We start from the raw sequence: 21,972 nt of genomic DNA on the forward strand, positions 1-21,972 counted from the left end.
TTAATATTTTCAATATTTCATAATTAGTTTAAATTACAATGTTGTAAATAAAAATACAACTACAGTGTTTCATTTTACACATTCATGTCTTAAATTCTTCCTTCAAACCTTCAAACTCTTGAGCTTTTAATGTTTAAAATTCAAACTTTTTATTTTAGCAGAATACTGCTGAAATGCTGTAAACCTTTATCTAAAAAGTGTTGGAAATTATGTGTATATTGTGCTTCCAAATGCATGTTAAACTTAGCACATGGAGAGATGAAGTTTGCTTTATTTACTGTTAACTCTTTGCTCTGAGAGACACTGACATTTATGACATTTAAAATGAAAAGAAAAGCACATGACTTGTGGCTAAGTATGGTGTTCCATGCTTCATTCACTTCCTCCACCAACAATCCCTGCCAGTACTGAGACTTGAACCTACTCTAACCATTAGGCCACGACTGGCCCCAGCACAAAATTTGTATTTATTATTGCTCTTTGATATCGTTCTGTGAAGTAAGTTTCATGATCCTGAGATATTTACATGTATGCAATTGGTAGAAGCTAGATGCATAAATGTAAATTTACGTTTATTTGAATGATTCTGTGATGTTTTTACACCACGTAAATAATTTGTTAACTTGTGTCTATAATATAAATACATGCACAGATAGATAGATAGATCTACATGTGTTACATACAGTCAGCATTGATCTTGTACAGGAGTTTGACTATAGTGAGCTGTGACATTCAACGTGTACATGCAGTGTTGTTACATTCGGGATAGTCCTGTTCCTAAACTGACAGTTAATCGGAGGTTGCATGAATTAAAGAACGACAGCGTCAGTGTAATGTTCTTGGAGCGCAGTCCGTTTTGTGCGTGGCTGACCTGGTGCCTCGAGCGGTATGGCAAGCCAAAAGGGTCAGAATTACGCCTAGATTAAACGCGTTTGCATACAAAACGCCGTTTTTTACGGCGTTTAAAACGGTATTAGCGCCGTCAAATACGCCGTCCTTATAGCAGACGCCGTAAAAAACGCGCGTAAACCGTAAAAAACGCCGCAAAAAACGGCGTTTTAGTGTTTGTAACGTTTTCCTTGTAGTATAATGAGCCACGCCCGCTGATTTCCACAGCCAGTAATAATGAACTGTTCTCACCCAATCAAAGACGAACAGAACCAGACCAGACTAATTTACCACAGATCGTTTAAGCGGAAGAAGTGCCTGTGAACTGATAGGAATATTAAGTAACTTTTTATATATTTTAATCGCTACAAACATTGAACATAGGCCGATTACACATCTTTATCCTACTTGAATGTAACTGTTAATTATTTAACAATTACAAACCCTAGTTTATATATCATTTACTACCCAAATACCTTTTATGTATATACATAAAGTGCTGGTTCGAAATATTCAATTAGCTTTGAGTCATTTAATTTCCAATACAAGAAATCATACATGATAACGGAAGTCGACCAGAGAGTGTGTAAAAGCTGTGCAGCTACAGAAGTTGGAGGCAATGGTCCTAGTCTTGTTGACCACTATACACCGCTACAACCGCTGGTTCGAGCCCCGCTCCAAACTGATTCTGGTATACAGGGGAGTTTATTTGCTGTTTAACAAACAAATATACGTTGAGGCATTGCTTCCACACATATCATTTTTTTCCGCTCTCATGATAATAATGAGTTGTTTAGTTAAAACGGCATATTTTCTCGTAATAACGAGATGTTACGTCCTTAAAACGACACATTTCTTTCTCAACAACATTTCATAAAAAACAGTATGATTTTCCTGTTATAGATTACATAATGTGAGCAAGCGAAGCGATTGTCCGAGCTGCTGTCGCCGTGGTCCTGACATAAAAGAGCATCTGCACGCTACTGAAATTCGAAGAATACACTGTTTTAAATGTATAGTAATATTTTTACTGTAACGTCATGCTTATTTGGATTAATCTCCAATCTTACTACAATATTCTATCCAATAACTGCATTCAGACCAAGAGGATATGACATGATCAAATCAAACCAGTTACAAAAAGAAAAAAAGAGGAGTGACAGTTTGATTCTATTATTATTACATCACTATTATTAATATTTCGTTCTGTCTGAAAAACGGAAAAACGAAAATGAAGCTATATTTTTCGTATTTTTTTGTTTGTGGATAAAAATGATCTTATGCATTTGTGCGTGAGCGGCCCTGAAACGCCACTTTTCAACTCAGCCTGTCTTCACTGTCTGTCCTAAAGCAGAATAAGAGTTCATCTGATACAGCTCTGCAATTTAGTCACATCGTTTCTTCATATTGTTTGGCTGTTGCGACTATATTTCTTGCAAATATAGATCTCATATAAAGAGCAACACTGCACTTCTAGGGTCGGTGGCGTCTGGGCTTCTTATCTGCATTGTCCTCGCCTCACACCCACGCTCAGCGCAGCCTATTCCTTAAAGCCTGGAATATACCCCATGCCCAAAGATTCGATGCGACGCACGGCTCGATTCAGGTAAAGATAGCAATGTATAGTCAATAATATATAATAATCGGACTAAAAATGGGCCTAACGCCGCCCACGCATGTGAAAGAAATATTAAAGAATAGTTTATTTGGTTATTTGTTTTTACCCACGAAAAAAACATCTAGCTTAATTTAATTTTTCCGTTTCTTAAACAAAACAAAATAACAACAACAATAATAATAGTCTAATAATTATAAAATCAAACCGTTTGTCACTCAAATAAATAAAATATAAAAAAAAAAAAAACATTTTTTTTAACAGCAGAGAGAAGTGCATGTGGGTGACATAAAACAATTGCATGTGCATGTCAGTGCTGCTATATTGTTAGCTAAAACTTTTTAAAGGCTCAAATGAAATAAAATAAAAATTTAAATAAAAATAAAACAAATCTATTAGATTAAAAACTTAAACTGAAAATAAAGATGCTGCCTCCACAACAAAATAAATTAAATAACTAAATTAAGTAAGTTCTAAAGAACAACAAAAAATTAATAAATATTCTGTCAAATACAGAGTTTTAAACAGTATCTGCGCCGCAAAATACGTCGTTGTGATAACAAACGCCGTAAAAAACGTGCGAAAATACGCCAGTGACGCCGTATTTGACGGCGTTTTAGTGTGTATGAAAACGCCGTTTTTTACGCCGTTCATGTTGCCATATGACGGCGTAAAAAACGTCGTTTTGGTTGCACAGAGAACGCGTTACGGCGTTTTGCTAATAGTATAATGAGCCACGCCCACTGATTCCTACAGCCAGTACGTATGAACGGTTTTCCAATCGGCCAATTGTAATGCTGCTCATTAAAACTGCTCAGTCGGTGCCACATTATTTTATATTTGCCCGTTACATTTTTATTTTGAGCAAATCTGAGTCGTGATACTCTGTTCGTGTTTTCTGGATAATCGCAAATGTCAGTACAATTTAAATGAATTAAAGATTGTTTAAAGCAGTGGTTCTCAAAGTGTGGTGCGAGTAGCACTAGTGGTACTCAGACTCCCTCTAGTGCTACGAAGAGGAATCACTAAATGAAACATTAATGAACGTTAATAAATTTTAATTTGATCTTTATTTGAGTAAAGTTGTTTTTTTTGGTTGTGTTGTTGTTGTTTTACATCTAAGTACAGTACAGTTTTTATTTCACTTTTGGTACAACACATTTTAATTCAATCATTTTTTTTCATTTACCGGTATGTAAGCACAGTACAGTGTTAATGCTCAAACTGTGTATTTACAATGTTGAAGTGGCTGACAACAATAAATAAAACTGCCTCGTGTAAAACTGTGCAGAGCTGTAGCTGAATAGTTAGGCCTACGCTGCTGAAATGTAATGTTGCTCATTATGGTGCTGCTTGGAGAGCCAAATATTTTCTGAAGTGGTTGGTATAAAAAGTTTGAGAACCACTGGTTTAAAGAAATGGTATAAAATGAATTCATGCTTTTTAAGAACTTCTCAGTAAAACATTTATTCTTTCCCCTTGTAGAGTCATCAAGGATCCAACTTATTATGCAATAAATTATGCAAAAAATATTTGGCAGAAGAGCTGGGCCAACAGATGAAACTGGTTCACTTTCATTAAATGGACAAAACATAGACCTAACCTTTTCAAGTTTGTTTAGAGTATGTCCCGTTATACATTATTACTTTCATGTTTTTATTTCTTGACTCCAAAAAAAAAAAAAAAAAAACTGTCCCCAAAACATACAAAATTTTTTTTTGGGAAAGTTGGTCATGTTTTTACATTTTTATAGACCCAAATAAGTGCTGCTTGTGGCAATGACTTTAATAGTCATTATTTTAATATGTAAATATGTTAAGATGTTGTAGTAGTCATTTTAATTTTAGGTCATGTGAATCAATGTCTGTGTTTAGGTCTTCTGGAATGTTGGTGAAATAAAAGTGCCAAGTTTCCACACCAAATTTGTTTTCTAATTTATTATTTAACAGTCAAATACATTCAGATCTTGCCCCACAATTTTTAACAGAGCTGAAAGGAAACAAAAAAAAAAAAGAAAAAAAAAAGGTGACGCTTATACCTTCCCAAATCCGAGAGATCCTTTTATTGCAAGGAGCATTAATTCCCTGAATTCCTCTTCTTCTGACACACCTCTTGGCAGGTAGAGAGTCAGGGCACAGGTTGAAGCATATGGAATCCTTCAGGTAGGCTCCTCTTGGTCATAACATTCCACTTGGCACTTTTGCTAAAAAGCAAATTATTAACCACCACCTCCCACAACTGGCCACAGGAGTTCAGCCCAGAAGTGAACTGCTGGATCTTACTAGCCAGATTCAGATTTTAGTTTTGCTTTAAATAAGTTATAGGCTTAGCATTTAAAATAAATGTTGTTCGTAAATAATTGCAATATAATTTATTTTATGACATACAGTTAATTAAAACACGAGGAAGAGGGTTTTTCCTAATAGCAGGACCTTTGCAAATGTTTATTGAACTGAATCAATATAACAAGTACGGTATTTTGAGTGAGTTTACTATTAATAGTAACTAAAATTGTAACTATTTTCTCATTTTGCTCTATTTTGACAAAAAGAGTCCAAACAAAGCCACAGCAGAACAATGTCCTCTTCAAGCAACAGCAGCCTTTGGTATTAAATGATTCACTTTATTCCTCATTGAATGAATCAGCCATTTGAATTAATTATTTAATGTCTTACTCTAACCTCTCTTCTTTGAAAATTTACATTTGTGATTATAAAATTTTTCAAGGTAGTAGTAGCCTTAATTAAGAAGAAATTTAAAATGAGAAGAGTCTAACTTCAAATAGTCGCTAAAGAACATTTTTTGACTTACACAGAACTTTAAGGATAGATACATTTTAACAAAGACTGAAGTCAATCCAGAATAGTAGCTATGTAATATACACAAATTTAAACTAATTTAAACTGCCTAACTAAATTAAAATCCTTGCCCTAAAAGGATCTCTTGGCTTTGGGAAGGTGTAGGCTAAGTGTTCTAAAACTTAATTAACATTTTAAAGTCACTAAGCCAGGGCTGTCCAATCCTGCTCCTGGAGGGACACTGTCCTGAGAGTTTAGCTCCAACCCCAATTAAACACACCTGATCCAACTAATCAAGGTTTTTAGACCTACAGGAAATTTCCAGGCAGTTGTGTTGTGGTAAGTTGGAGGTAAACTCTGCAGAACAGTGGCTATCCAGGACAGAGTTTAGACACCCCTGCACTAATTTTGTCATATTCAATAATCCTGAATGATTAAAGGGATGGTTCACCCAAAAATGAAAAATTCTCACATCATTTATTCTAAACCCTTCTATACAGGTTTTTATAGACCTGTATAAATTGTAGTACACCAGAATCTTCTGTCAGCTGTCGAGTGCAATTGTTCAGCTTCTGCTGACAACGCAAAATAAAGATTCTCCTGGCCATCTTCATATCATTATCAACCAACCAACCAATCGAGTGATTAAAATAACAATCGAACTCGGATGTAAACTAGTCTGGTCTGAGTCAGGTCATCATTGATTGGGTGAGAACAGTTCATTATTACTGGCTGTGGAAATCTGACAGCTGACAGAAGATTCTGGTGTACTACAATCAACTTTAGTGAGGTAAGGATTGCTTTGTTTCAGATTATATAAAACATGGGCGCTGTCCTGCAACCATATTTCTCCAACCGCAATTAAACACACCTGATTCAGCTAATCAAGCCCTCAACAGCATACTGGAAACTTCTAGTCCGGTGTATTGCAAGTTGAGCTAAACTCTGCAGGACAGTGATCTTCTAGGACTGAGTTAAGACACCCCTGTTTCTGAACCTTGGATTTGTGTGCTGTCTTTAGCACTAAGTTGAATGTTCTTATTCTATTCTTAATTATCTCTTTTATTATATTGCTGAACATTTTGCATCCTGAAATGTAAATTTTCAAAGAAGAGAGGTTAGAGTAAGACATTAAATAATTAATTCAAATGGCTGATTCATTCAATGAGGAATAAAGTGAATCATTTAATACCAAAGGCTGCTGTTGCTTGAAGAGGACATTGTTCTGCTGTGGCTTTGTTTGGACTCTTTTTGTCAAAATAGAGCAAAATGAGAAAATAGTTACAATTTTAGTTACTATTAATAGTAAACTCACTCAAAATACCGTACTTGTTATATTGATTCAGTTCAATAAACATTTGCAAAGGTCCTGCTATTAGGAAAAACCCTCTTCCTCGTGTTTTAATTAACTGTATGTCATAAAATAAATTATATTGCAATTATTTACGAACAACATTTATTTTAAATGCTAAGCCTATAACTTATTTAAAGCAAAACTAAAATCTGAATCTGGCTAGTAAGATCCAGCAGTTCACTTCTGGGCTGAACTCCTGTGGCCAGTTGTGGGAGGTGGTGGTTAATAATTTGCTTTTTAGCAAAAGTGCCAAGTGGAATGTTATGACCAAGAGGAGCCTACCTGAAGGATTCCATATGCTTCAACCTGTGCCCTGACTCTCTACCTGCCAAGAGGTGTGTCAGAAGAAGAGGAATTCAGGGAATTAATGCTCCTTGCAATAAAAGGATCTCTCGGATTTGGGAAGGTATAAGCGTCACCTTTTTTTTTTCTTTTTTTTTTTTGTTTCCTTTCAGCTCTGTTAAAAATTGTGGGGCAAGATCTGAATGTATTTGACTGTTAAATAATAAATTAGAAAACAAATTTGGTGTGGAAACTTGGCACTTTTATTTCACCAACATTCCAGAAGACCTAAACACAGACATTGATTCACATGACCTAAAATTAAAATGACTACTACAACATCTTAACATATTTACATATTAAAATAATGACTATTAAAGTCATTGCCACAAGCAGCACTTATTTGGGTCTATAAAAATGTAAAAACATGACCAACTTTCCCAAAAAAAAATTTTGTATGTTTTGGGGACAGTTTTTTTTTTTTTTTTTTTTGGAGTCAAGAAATAAAAACATGAAAGTAATAATGTATAACGGGACATACTCTAAACAAACTTGAAAAGGTTAGGTCTATGTTTTGTCCATTTAATGAAAGTGAACCAGTTTCATCTGTTGGCCCAGCTCTTCTGCCAAATATTTTTTGCATAATTTATTGCATAATAAGTTGGATCCTTGATGACTCTACAAGGGGAAAGAATAAATGTTTTACTGAGAAGTTCTTAAAAAGCATGAATTCATTTTATACCATTTCTTTAAACCAGTGGTTCTCAAACTTTTTATACCAACCACTTCAGAAAATATTTGGCTCTCCAAGCAGCACCATAATGAGCAACATTACATTTCAGCAGCGTAGGCCTAACTATTCAGCTACAGCTCTGCACAGTTTTACACGAGGCAGTTTTATTTATTGTTGTCAGCCACTTCAACATTGTAAATACACAGTTTGAGCATTAACACTGTACTGTGCTTACATACCGGTAAATGAAAAAAAATGATTGAATTAAAATGTGTTGTACCAAAAGTGAAATAAAAACTGTACTGTACTTAGATGTAAAACAACAACAACACAACCAAAAAAAACAACTTTACTCAAATAAAGATCAAATTAAAATTTATTAACGTTCATTAATGTTTCATTTAGTGATTCCTCTTCGTAGCACTAGAGGGAGTCTGAGTACCACTAGTGCTACTCGCACCACACTTTGAGAACCACTGCTTTAAACAATCTTTAATTCATTTAAATTGTACTGACATTTGCGATTATCCAGAAAACACGAACAGAGTATCACGACTCAGATTTGCTCAAAATAAAAATGTAACGGGCAAATATAAAATAATGTGGCACCGACTGAGCAGTTTTAATGAGCAGCATTACAATTGGCCGATTGGAAAACCGTTCATACGTACTGGCTGTAGGAATCAGTGGGCGTGGCTCATTATACTATTAGCAAAACGCCGTAACGCGTTCTCTGTGCAACCAAAACGACGTTTTTTACGCCGTCATATGGCAACATGAACGGCGTAAAAAACGGCGTTTTCATACACACTAAAACGCCGTCAAATACGGCGTCACTGGCGTATTTTCGCACGTTTTTTACGGCGTTTGTTATCACAACGACGTATTTTGCGGCGCAGATACTGTTTAAAACTCTGTATTTGACAGAATATTTATTAATTTTTTGTTGTTCTTTAGAACTTACTTAATTTAGTTATTTAATTTATTTTGTTGTGGAGGCAGCATCTTTATTTTCAGTTTAAGTTTTTAATCTAATAGATTTGTTTTATTTTTATTTAAATTTTTATTTTATTTCATTTGAGCCTTTAAAAAGTTTTAGCTAACAATATAGCAGCACTGACATGCACATGCAATTGTTTTATGTCACCCACATGCACTTCTCTCTGCTGTTAAAAAAAATGTTTTTTTTTTTTTTATATTTTATTTATTTGAGTGACAAACGGTTTGATTTTATAATTATTAGACTATTATTATTGTTGTTGTTATTTTGTTTTGTTTAAGAAACGGAAAAATTAAATTAAGCTAGATGTTTTTTTCGTGGGTAAAAACAAATAACCAAATAAACTATTCTTTAATATTTCTTTCACATGCGTGGGCGGCGTTAGGCCCATTTTTAGTCCGATTATTATATATTATTGACTATACATTGCTATCTTTACCTGAATCGAGCCGTGCGTCGCATCGAATCTTTGGGCATGGGGTATATTCCAGGCTTTAAGGAATAGGCTGCGCTGAGCGTGGGTGTGAGGCGAGGACAATGCAGATAAGAAGCCCAGACGCCACCGACCCTAGAAGTGCAGTGTTGCTCTTTATATGAGATCTATATTTGCAAGAAATATAGTCGCAACAGCCAAACAATATGAAGAAACGATGTGACTAAATTGCAGAGCTGTATCAGATGAACTCTTATTCTGCTTTAGGACAGACAGTGAAGACAGGCTGAGTTGAAAAGTGGCGTTTCAGGGCCGCTCACGCACAAATGCATAAGATCATTTTTATCCACAAACAAAAAAATACGAAAAATATAGCTTCATTTTCGTTTTTTCCGTTTTTCAGACAGAACGAAATATTAATAATAGTGATGTAATAATAATAGAATCAAACTGTCACTCCTCTTTTTTTCTTTTTGTAACTGGTTTGATTTGATCATGTCATATCCTCTTGGTCTGAATGCAGTTATTGGATAGAATATTGTAGTAAGATTGGAGATTAATCCAAATAAGCATGACGTTACAGTAAAAATATTACTATACATTTAAAACAGTGTATTCTTCGAATTTCAGTAGCGTGCAGATGCTCTTTTATGTCAGGACCACGGCGACAGCAGCTCGGACAATCGCTTCGCTTGCTCACATTATGTAATCTATAACAGGAAAATCATACTGTTTTTTATGAAATGTTGTTGAGAAAGAAATGTGTCGTTTTAAGGACGTAACATCTCGTTATTACGAGAAAATATGCCGTTTTAACTAAACAACTCATTATTATCATGAGAGCGGAAAAAAATGATATGTGTGGAAGCAATGCCTCAACGTATATTTGTTTGTTAAACAGCAAATAAACTCCCCTGTATACCAGAATCAGTTTGGAGCGGGGCTCGAACCAGCGGTTGTAGCGGTGTATAGTGGTCAACAAGACTAGGACCATTGCCTCCAACTTCTGTAGCTGCACAGCTTTTACACACTCTCTGGTCGACTTCCGTTATCATGTATGATTTCTTGTATTGGAAATTAAATGACTCAAAGCTAATTGAATATTTCGAACCAGCACTTTATGTATATACATAAAAGGTATTTGGGTAGTAAATGATATATAAACTAGGGTTTGTAATTGTTAAATAATTAACAGTTACATTCAAGTAGGATAAAGATGTGTAATCGGCCTATGTTCAATGTTTGTAGCGATTAAAATATATAAAAAGTTACTTAATATTCCTATCAGTTCACAGGCACTTCTTCCGCTTAAACGATCTGTGGTAAATTAGTCTGGTCTGGTTCTGTTCGTCTTTGATTGGGTGAGAACAGTTCATTATTACTGGCTGTGGAAATCAGCGGGCGTGGCTCATTATACTACAAGGAAAACGCCGTAAATAACGCGCGCTTTTGTGCATTCAGAACGGCGTTTTTTACGGCGTCCTGTGGCAAGCCGACGGCGTTAAAAGCGGCGCTTTTTACAAACACTAAAACGCCGTTTTTTGCGGCGTTTTTTACGGTTTACGCGCGTTTTTTACGGCGTCTGCTATAAGGACGGCGTATTTGACGGCGCTAATACCGTTTTAAAACGCCGTAAAAAACGGCGTTTTGTATGCAAACGCGTTTAATCTAGGCGTAATTCTGACCCTTTTGGCTTGCCATACGAGCGGGACCGGGAGAGCGCGCTCAATAATGCATACACGTCATTAGAAACCGGAGAAGGCCGGTGTATGGCCGTTATTTCCTGGGAAACGCGAGTCAGGGCGAGGTGCTGATAGTCCAGTCTCTGACGCACCTCAAGTTACACAGAAATCTTTGAACTTGAAGACGTGTTTCCCGCCTCTTGCGCTAATGCATGTAGTTTTGCTAAGTTTTACGTGGGTTACTGTCACCGTGTGGTGGCACTTCTGCTTCACCCAGAAACCTCGGCACTCATCTTTTATTCAAACCGGGATTAACCGGTTTGAAAGGTACATCAGTGACGATAAACTCCAGGTACGGCTTAAACTCCCCGACCCTTCAGTTCAGCAAAGCACCATGTGGGCCTTTAAAAGTCTCGCGCTATTTGATCGCGCGGTTAATCCTAAATAAGATATGATGGTTTGACATAGTTACTTATCAAATTAGACATTCATTGAGGCATTTAATTCTATATTATAAATTTTGTCTATCAGAATTGTTTAAAATGTTGATATGCAGGTCTGAAAGGTCATAGGAATAGGCTATAATTATATATATATATAAGTATTATAGAAAACGTTAGTAGTAAACCACACTCTTGGAAAAGTAGCCCAAGTCCAATCTATAATGTCTGAGCTTGGCTAATGGTTTATGTTTTGTGTTAGGCAAGTCTGGGCTTGTTTAAGGCAAGGTTGGGCTTCACAGGTGTCACACTGGATAAATTGTTATTAACATTCCTAAAGCTCAAACAGTAGAACATGCCAAGAACATGGTTCAATTCCCAGAAATAGCACAAAACTATAACTAATAATAATAATAATGTATACTTTAAATGTTATGGAAGTTGCTTTGGATAAATCATATGCCAAATTATTTGACTCCAAATACAACTCTCTCCATGGAATAATAATAAGAGACTATGTTCGGGTCTATGTTCGGTTCCTGGCTGTCTCAAGGGTTTAATACATTGACATGATCTTCCCACGGAACTGAGGTGATGTGCCTCTTCATCACTGGGTTGCTCGGTACAGTATGATACCCCTGTAGCGTCCTTCTAGTTAAGTCACTGAGGTGGTACATATTAGTTCTTCTTCTCTATGGTGTGTTTAATTAAAGCGGAGACAGATGGGATTGTCTTGGATGTAATGGTAGCACCCTGGTAATGTCCAGACATTAGGTCATTGGTCTATCTGAGGTCAGACCACTGCTTGATGTATTGCTGGACATGTTCAAACTTGGACATATAAGATAGAGTAAAAATGTAAGTTATTGCTTTATAATGCTAAATATTCAACCAAGTGACATTTATTTTAAAGAAATGCATTTCAATTACTCATAAAAAAGAAAGCTTTCAGGTTCTACATTATTAAACAATAGACATATTGTTTAAAATAAATAATGAAATAGTTTGAAAGCTGTCTGACTGGAGTAATGGCTGAAAATTCTCAGGAATAAATTACATTTATAAAATAAATAAAAAATATATAAAATTATTTTTAACCTTAATAAAAGTTTTAACAATTATTGATTTTACTGTTTTATTTTAAAAAGACGCATTTGTTCGCAGATGTCACTTGGTTGTGTTATGTTGTTACCTAATACAATAATATTCATACAAACTGTGGAAAAAAAAGCTGGTTTATATAATCGCAGGATACTTAAGTGTCTGACTTGGCACTTTGGGAACTATGTGGTTACAAGTCTGAGTTGAGGTGCAGACATGCCACACTCACTTCGGATCAATCTCTCTCCAGCACACATATCTATAGACGCACACACAAAGGCCAAGCCCCCTCAGCACCATATCGTGTACCAAAACAAAGTGTTCATAATTCATGAGCTCCTCACCAGCTGAAAAGAGGGAAAGATTCCTTTACATGTCCATTATTCAAAACCCTCCTGGCCATTGGGGAGCAGCCACAACACAGTTGCTCATTTAACATACACGTTACAATACACACACACCCTTAATTTAGCCTAATTAGATGTCTACAATTAGGCGAACACTCCAGTATTGTGTATTCTGCCAATTTATTTGTAAGTAAAAACAAAAACATACCAAAATGACATTGCCACATTCCTGAATAATAGTATACCAATTTATTGTAATGTAAGCATCAAACAAAAAGCCAATATAATGCTTCAATTATTCTTCATATTCTTCACAAGCTGGCTTATGGATCCTCGTCCTTTGGCACTGACTGGCATAGTTGAGTGATGCCATTGAGATGCATTCACTCAGAAAGCGAGAAACATGATAGCAGCTTAAAACTTACAATGGGCATCATACAAATCCCAGCCAGACAATTAAAAAACTCAAGAGTAGTCAAATTGTCCTGGGACCAAGGGATTAGGGTAGGAAAAAAAAGATGGAGTGCAACAAGGGAGGTAATGGGATCAAGAGATGTAGATTTAAATATTATAATAACATATCAAATCTCATTCTTATTCCTGAAGCAGATAGCGTTTTGTCAGTAACTGGCATAATTCTGGTTAGCACAAACAAATTAGAGTGAGGCACTTACAGTGGAAGGCAATTTAGGGCAAAAGACTACAGGTGAATGAGGTAAAGTTTTAACTTTTAGAAATTACCAGTTTATTATTTTATAATCACAGTACTTTAAGAAAATTATGAAATGTAATGTTTAAAATATGCAAATTATCTAATTATCTAAAATATGTGCTAATTTTTAATTTTGTTTTGTCAAACAGAAATCTGAACACTGAATAAAGTCATGTTCGAAATCCTTGTTGTGTTTTGTTGATATATTAAAGTTCACAATAGCGAGGGATTTGGATGTCTATTTTTTTAATCACTCCATAAATCACAATATATTGTCAAAAGCCAGAAAAAAAATACATTTGAGAATGTTTTAAGGAACAAAAATGTATATAAACCAGGCAGATGATATATGATCAAACTTATCTGCATAAACCTTCAGAATATAGACAGGAATAAAACTGAAAAGTTGTTGGGTGTACTGAAATTCATATTTTTTTTTTTTTTTTTTGAAAATGACCTTTAAACATGGCCATGATTAAGTGTCAGCTGCTGATTAGGGTATTGTTTTGTTCTATATATTGTATTATTTTGGATTGTATACTGTATAATTTGTATTTTACTTGTCTTTTTACTTTGTTGTAGTGATTTGGGTGTGAGAAAAGCGCATTATAAATAAAATGTAAACTAAACATAAAAAAGACATATTGTCTTTAAAATCTCAGATGCAAAAAGAGTTGTTTTTGTACTGTATTTGAAATGCTTTCTTTCCACTAGTCTGACATGTTAGGGATGCTCAACTGCCCAGTGCATAAAACACTATGGTTTTGCCTGTAGTGTCTTGCCTTAAACAAAGGATGAATCAAAATGATTTGTTAATGTGGTAACCAGCATTATGCCACAAATGCAGTTGACTGAACCTGTCTTGTACTGAACCCAGCATATTCTCTTTGGGAGTGCCTCAGATCCTCAAATGTCATCCGAAATCCATTCGGAGTATTTCAGTCTTTTTGTCTGATTTGTTTAGTAAAGCAGACGGAAGCATTGGTAAGTTGAGGTCTGTGACTCTGCGCTGTATAGCTGTTCGCAACTGAACAGAGTTTCTCTTCGCTGTATTAGCGGGGATACCGATCCCTCCTCCCCCTCCCGTTCCTGTGTTCCTCTTCTCCTTTGCATGTCTCAGGTTTTTAATGACGAGAGCTTGTTGTCTCTGAGATGGAAACAATAGCGGTTTGGACCCATTTACTATGAAAGGCGAGAAGGCTGTGTCAGGCGTTGTGTGGCGCGTAAGACCAACCCAAGTGACTTTTCTAGGCATGACTTCCTTCAGTGTTCCAGTGTGACGTAGTCGAGGTAAAGGGGAGGTTTGTGTTGTGCTTTCCATTGCACTTAGTTGGCGAGCATTGAAGGTTTTCTCCTCAATGGCCAGTAAAACATCCTTAAACTGTTGTCCTGTTCTGGGAGAAGCCCCTTTTTCGGAGTAGAACGTCTGCAACTTTTCTAACTTGCCATCAGGCTGATGTTCATATTCCAGCGCTTGATATTTGTCAGAGTAAGCCGGTCTCAGATCATGTGGCTTGATTGATGTTTTCATTGTCTGGGAGTCTCCAGAGGTGTCTATAGTTACAGTGGCATCACAAGGGGCGGAGTCACAGAGTTTGGTGCCACTCCCCTCTCTGCAGGAACACTTAGGCGGTGAGACACAAAGCATCTCCTTCTCACCAAAAGTTAAGACTGAAATACACACAGTTACAAATGCTGTCAGCTGAGTATGCATTGTATGTAAACCACATTTTTAATAAAATATGGGTCCTAAATTGGGTGACCCATTTAGTTATTGTCATGTTACAGGAGAGCAGATGTGATTATGTGGGACAGTGTGAGACTTGTGTGAGAGAAAAATGTACTACTATAAGACTATGTGAATATTGATTATGACTGGATGATAACATGCTTTAAATAAAATATAAATCATAAATAAGCTTTGTTAATGAAGACCGGCTCTATAACTGGCCCTCAAGTGATTGCCCAAGTTCAAGTGATAGGGCACAATGTAATTTACTTCACAGGACCTATTCAGGCTACGAGTTATTATTAATTAAATGAGTAGCAGGCCAGTAGGTTAAAATCCGATTTTATACTAAACAATAATCTCCTTAAACAGCCCAAAAAAGTTTTGTTCCTTTATTAAACTATGCAAACATTAAATATGTTTACTGGATTCAGAGCATCTTGAGTGCCAGTCATCTTTTGTTGGATTTGGCAGCTTTGAGCAGCACTTTCTTACCCCGATGCATGCCCAGAAGAAGTCCTGGCTGGAGTAGCTGCATTTAACAACTTTTAATGAGGTTTACATTGATTCTTTTGCTCTGTTCAGTCATCATCAGAGGAACCCCATCACCACCACGAATGCATTGGTTGGTTATTTCCCCCACTCTAGCTAGAACATGAAGACATTTTCTTCTTTCTTTCTTTTAATTCTATAAAATACATCAGTAATACCCCATTATTTAATTTTTTATGTTTTGAAAAACGTTGTCTTAGTGGTGATGTTGAAGTTGTACAATCATGGTGTATTTTGTTTATAGCCTAACTTCAGCTTTTTACTTCTGACAATTATATTTAGGCTTCAAAATTCAGAAAAAGTTTGTTGATTGATTATCTGGTTGGCCTAAAAACTCACACCTTCGTTGCAGCACTCTCTTAGTGATATACGAAATGAATATTACCCTTAGGAATCAGCCCGTCTTGTGTCTCGGCCAGTATGGCAATCTCATTAGCTGTATCCACGGGCAGGGAGGAGGGGGACTCTGCTCTGTCCACTAGACTTGGCTGCTTTGGTCTGATGGTCTCTGCTGTTCTTTTGGTGTCATTCTGGGCGTCTCTGTCCTGTGACTGGCTCCACTGGGTTTTAGTGGCCTGCCTTGAGCTCCTCTCATTGGCTGCGTCACTCTGAGGAGAGCAGTGAAGAAATAGTTTGTTAAGTGTTTTGTGTTTACACTATCATTTTAGAGACAGAATGGAATTCTTGGATAGAGCTGTATTGCTGGATGCTTCACCTGCTGCTGACTCTTTGCACTTGCGTTGCTTCTCCCTCTTGACAAGCCCTTGTTCAGAAGATTCCATTCACTGTTCTCTTCTCTCTGAAGACAATCACTAACATGTTAGCAGTGATCCAAAACCTAACAATTAGCCAACCTAGAAGGCATCATAGCATGCATTTTGATCAGTTTTCAAATGCTGAGAAACACAAGCACAAGGATGCATCAATTTTAAAATACTGATTTTTTTCATCTTATGGTTAATAAACTGATAAATTATAGATAAACAGATAAATGCTTTCAAATTCAACATTCAAAATAATATTGTGTGAATGTAAAAATATTTTCTTTTAAATAAAATTAATTATTTTAAATGCTATAAGCTAATTTAGGTATGTAGGTCACATATTGTATGTATGTTGAGATTTGATCAAGATTACATTTAACATTATTATGGTAGCATTAATTATTAGTATTTTAAAGATTAAATATGACATTAAATTTAATATCCAGTATAGGCTGGTATTGACCTGTGTTGGGGGAAAAAATACACAAAAATATACAATACTGTTCAAAGGTTTGGTGTAAGTAAAAGTAACAGAAATAAATTATTTTAAAACAGAATAACAGTTATTTCAAATAGTTATAACATTTGACAGTTTGACCGTTTTTACTGTATTTATGTTCAAATAAATGCAACCTTGGTGAGCATAAGAGACTTGTTCTGAAAACAGTAAAAACATTATGCATAAATCAAGCATGTATCATTTTACCTTCATGGCCCTCACTACTTTCTGATGCCTAGTGAGTTTTTTCAGCAGTAGATGGTAGCAAGCCATAATGGTTGACGGCTTGTTAATGATGACAGTGTGGATGATATCAGATAGACTGTAACCTAGAGATTCAGTCATGTAGTTTAACACAGCTGTATTCAGATCCTCTGGACACAGCCTAAAAAGTTACAATGAACCCACGTACACAGATATCAGGAAATGTGATTGTTTTTGTTTTTTTGTGCATCTCTATGTCTGTTCCATTTCATTTTACAGGTACCTGTTTTTATGAGTGACAGTATGAAGGGGTCTTTTGGCATAACCCTCATTCAACCATTTATCCTCCATTGCTGCTTTTATTGTTGGCCTTTTTGCTGGTTCTGGCTCCAGGAGAGACAAGACAAACTGTACAGCCGCTAGAGAGAAATAAAGAACGAGCACATTGACATCTTGCCGCTGCTAAATGAGTCTCAAAACTCTGTTTTAACCTTACACAGAAGATCTCAACACTGATTTGTCAGAGGAGTGAGTGTATGTGTGTGTGCCCGACCCAGACTGAACTTCACAAGGTTTCTCTTACAGAAGGGGAGATCAGATTTAAGAAGCACTTTGCTCCCCTGTTTCAACTTCTCAGCCTGGGGGGAGACAGATCAGAGTGCCAGTTTGGCACTGCACTGGATGTGTGTGTGTGTGTGTGTGTGTGTGTGCACTGAGGTGAGGGTAGTGTTTGTGTCAGCAGACAGTGACGATCACATTTACTCATTCACTTAAGGTAGCATTTATTTAATCTAAAATACAGTAAAAACGATTTATTCATTTATTTAAAATATAAGTATAATATATGATATATAATAAAAAAAATCTACAATTATATTATATAGTCTTTACTGTGACTTGGATGTGTGTAAGCACATACCTGTATATATTGCTCACATGAAGAAAACTGCTTAATAAACATTAAATAATGTTTTCATGAAAATGCAAAAATGTTTCTGTGAGGGTTAGGTTTTTGGCCATTATTAAAAAATAAATAAATAAATAAATAAAAAAACATTATTAAGTCAATAAAAAAATGAATGTCTTTAGAAAGTAAATGGATAATTCAACTGGAAGTGTGTGTTTCCTTTACCTTTGCTGATGTCTGATGGTATCGCACTGATTTCTCCATTCACCATTTTCAGATGAAGCTGCTTAATATTGAAGGGCTCCACTGTAAATGGCAGAGTGCCAGTCAACATGGCAAACATGCTCACACCCCTACACATACACACAGAAACACACACAACCAGCATTAAAAATAAACCCGTCTTAATAAATAAAAAAAAAAGTTAATGTATACTACATACATATGGAATACATCCACATATACTTTGTGTACTCACACAGACCACACATCCACTTTAGGGCCGTATTTCCTGTGGGCCAGCAGTTCAGGCGCCGCGTAAGCAGGACTGCCACACTGAGTGTTCAGCAGCTCCAGAGAGAGAGAATCTGCCTTCAGAGTGTTACTCAGACCAAAGTCTGCACACAAACACACGTGCATACATGCATACATTATACTGATGCAGAAACTTTAAATAGCAGACTATATGCAGGCTAATTATAAGTAGCTTTTTTCTTGCTTAGACATTTTTTAAACTAAGCTTTAAGGATTATATACAAATCATACCGATTTCAGAAGCCTACAATGAAATCCGTGAATACAAGGATGAAGGAGACTGTGAACCATGGAACTGACTCATTCAGTCACATCACAGCGATTATGACCATATAATGAGTTATGATATTCCTAATTACTAAGTGGCTTTCGATAAAAGTGAAGCGACTTATTGTAAATGAGATGTGCCTCCTGTGTGCTTACGTCTGTATCCGTAATGGTTGGTCATTCTCAGAGGTCAAAGGTCAAGCTACTGTATTACAGTAGGAATGCTTTGACAAAAACTTTCCTCACTTTAAAAGATGTACATTAATGGCGAGGGTCAAATGGCAAGAACACTGACCTACTATCTTAATGTTGTTGTGTTCATCCAGCAGGAAGTTCTCAATCTTCAAGTCCCTGGTTAACAAACACAAAGTTCACAAATGAAGGAGGTAAAAAAAAAAAAGCACCACATAGTTGGGTAACTATGATACTAAACCTAGTTATATATTTCTGCATAAAAGTACATTTTAAGTTTTCATTTTAATTTTAGTTAAAGTTTTAATAGTTATATTATGTGTTTTTGTCATTTTTTTTTCTAATTAATTTTTTTACAATTACGTTTTAGGAATTTTAGTACTAGCAACATTTCTCATTTTAGTGTAGATTTTTCATTTTAGTTTAGATCATAAACATCTAATGTTCATATATATATATTACATATTTATTTCATTTCAATCTCACCAAAAGCAAATTTTATTAGTTTTAGTTTTAGTTAACAATAACAACACTCTATTGAAGCACAAAATGTTTTTAGGACCAACTTTTACTCTCTTAACTAGGAAAAAAGAATGCAAAATAGATGCATTTTTTTCAAGTGTTCTCATATTTTAGGACCCTATTTTTATTCTGTACATATATACAAACAGCCATAAGGGTCAAGCTGAAACGGGAACTCAGATCAACTCACTTCATGTGTGGAAATACATGACCAGCCAAGAACCCCTAGCAGCACCCAAAATGTAATGAAAAATGTGAATTAAGAGGGGATTTGTATTAAAGAACAGAGCCACGAGACTTATTGTTGGTGATATCACAGCTTGGTGGTCCTGGATGTTTAGTCGTTCTGCCAAGTTTTACTTTTACACTCTCCCCTCTCTTTTACTTTTATCTTACTCCCGCCTTCCCCCTTTCTTTCCACTTCATAATAAACACTCACACTCACTTTGACGACCGCACGCTCCTCACATTTAATATGAAATTGTATGAAATGCCTATAAAAATATCACAGCCCTCAAAGTTATTTTCATTTCTCTCCATTTTTACTGACATGGCTGACATCTCAAAGCCCAGTGGACGGCCTAATGTTCCTTAACTCACACACACATGCACACGCTGTCCCAAAAATGTCCAAAGTACAAAGAAAAGTTGAAGAACTATTTTAAATCTGCCCGTATTAAAGTTGTCTGACAGACATGACGTGTATTAGGGGAAAACTGGACCGCTGGCCAGCAGTTTGACTGGGTTTTTGGGGTATTATTAATGTGTGTCGTACAGAGAGGTTAGTAGAGACAGACTCAAAGGCATAAAGTGAGTGTTTGTGGAGCCAGTTGATAAAATAGTTTGATTTGGGTTGATTAATGCCATTCGAAGTGGATGAACTTTTGAACTGAAATGGACATGAACCCACAGGTTCCCTTCGTTACCATAGGGACTGTATATGTTGACTAACCCCGCGGGTAGTCAAGTGTGTGTATGTGCATGTAGGCTGATGAACATCTTGGATCCTTGGCATACATTAATAAAGGCCTGTACTGAGGGGACTGTGTGTGAAACAGACCTCAGCGTTATGAAGCTTCATCCTGGGACTCCATTAGTAAGGAAGTCAGTGAATGATGTGTTAACCATAGTGGCTCTGGCTGATGATGTCATGAGAATCTAATGGCATTCCCACTCTTGCCTCAATTAGGCTTCCCTGCCAGACCAAAGAACTACACACACACACACACACATTAACATGGGCAGACCTTAGACTTCTATTGTTTTTATATGATATAATTAATTTTATATTCATACATTAATCAAACTATCCTAAATTCCTAATACAGACTAACTATAACCTAACCCTAAAAAACATAAGGTGTTGGTAGTATATTATATTTATGTAAAAATTGCATTTATATTATATCGAGGTATAAATTGATAATAATTTTTGTAATGTGCCCATTCAAAAATGGTATATATATTACGTAAAATTATAAGAATAGACTTTCAAGAATAGATTTTTTTTTTTTTACATTTTATTCTGAGAAAAGTAAATAATTTGAATTTATAAATAAATTATATAACATAAAAAAATGTTAAACCATTAATATTTTTTCTTATTATAAATATCAGATGCTGAAGAGAAATTATTTTATATTAGTAATATTTAATCGTTTTTATTTATTGGATTTTTGTTCCTAAAAATATCCCCGTACTACAGGCAAGAAAATCCACACACATATACTTGTGCTTTGATTTCATCCATTGTCACACGCACTTCTCTCCTCTATGACACGCGGCACTTCATTACTATATAACTAGAATCCGCTATAGAGCTTAGCACCCTCGCAGCGTTTTCCTTTCTTTTTTTCCTAGTGCTACCCCACTATCCTTACATCCCTTACAAACTACATGATCTCAGCACTTCATTTTTGGGGGTCCAGCTGTGTCATTGTGCAAGAATGTCCCCTCATTACCTGTGAACTATCCCGTGGCGGTGCAGGTGTTCCACTGCAGACAGTATCTGGCGGGTGTACCTGCGGACCTCTCTCTCCTCCAGCCGCTTGCGTTCACAGATTCGATCCATAAGGTCTCCTCCTCCACACAGCTCCATGGCCATGTAGTAGCAGTTCTCCGTCTCCAACGTCTCCAGCAGCAAGACGATGTTCGGGTGGCGGATCAGCTGGTGGATCCGGGGTTCACGCTTCATGTTTTTTAAAACGTATGAATCCTGACGAGCCTTTTTCTTATCTATCACCTTGATCGCCACCTGACAGACAGTGAGAGAAACATTATCTGTCATTTTAGTATCAACTTTGTCTCAGGTGTTTCTTTTAAAATGTAAAATTACAGTAAGTTTGGAAGAGCCATCAAACTAAATCTGTGAAGTGGATGGCTTTATTTAATCTTTTTAATCAATCTTTATTAATCTC

General features: G+C 36.0%; 1 protein-coding gene across 2 annotated transcripts in view; it reads right to left on the reverse strand.

Moving 5' to 3' along the window:
• Positions 1 to 12,905: 12,905 nt before the first annotated feature.
• LOC128011837 (hormonally up-regulated neu tumor-associated kinase homolog A) overlaps positions 12,906 to 21,972 on the reverse strand; it is a 108,664-nt gene continuing 99,597 nt past the window's right edge. For both annotated transcript variants that reach the window (XM_052594586.1, XM_052594585.1), the window contains 9 exons: positions 21,517 to 21,809; positions 19,137 to 19,192; positions 18,519 to 18,657; positions 18,266 to 18,393; positions 17,417 to 17,552; positions 17,137 to 17,314; positions 16,382 to 16,465; positions 16,052 to 16,274; positions 12,906 to 15,056 (listed from right to left, as the gene is read on the reverse strand). In XM_052594586.1, coding sequence (XP_052450546.1) covers positions 14,299 to 15,056; positions 16,052 to 16,274; positions 16,382 to 16,465; positions 17,137 to 17,314; positions 17,417 to 17,552; positions 18,266 to 18,393; positions 18,519 to 18,657; positions 19,137 to 19,192; positions 21,517 to 21,749 — 1,935 coding nt within the window. In that variant the 5' untranslated portion in view covers positions 21,750 to 21,809 and the 3' untranslated portion in view covers positions 12,906 to 14,298. The remainder of the gene's footprint in view (positions 15,057 to 16,051; positions 16,275 to 16,381; positions 16,466 to 17,136; positions 17,315 to 17,416; positions 17,553 to 18,265; positions 18,394 to 18,518; positions 18,658 to 19,136; positions 19,193 to 21,516; positions 21,810 to 21,972) is intronic.

Source organism: Carassius gibelio, chromosome B23 (assembly GCF_023724105.1).
Source record: "Carassius gibelio isolate Cgi1373 ecotype wild population from Czech Republic chromosome B23, carGib1.2-hapl.c, whole genome shotgun sequence".
NCBI lineage: Eukaryota > Metazoa > Chordata > Actinopteri > Cypriniformes > Cyprinidae > Carassius > Carassius gibelio.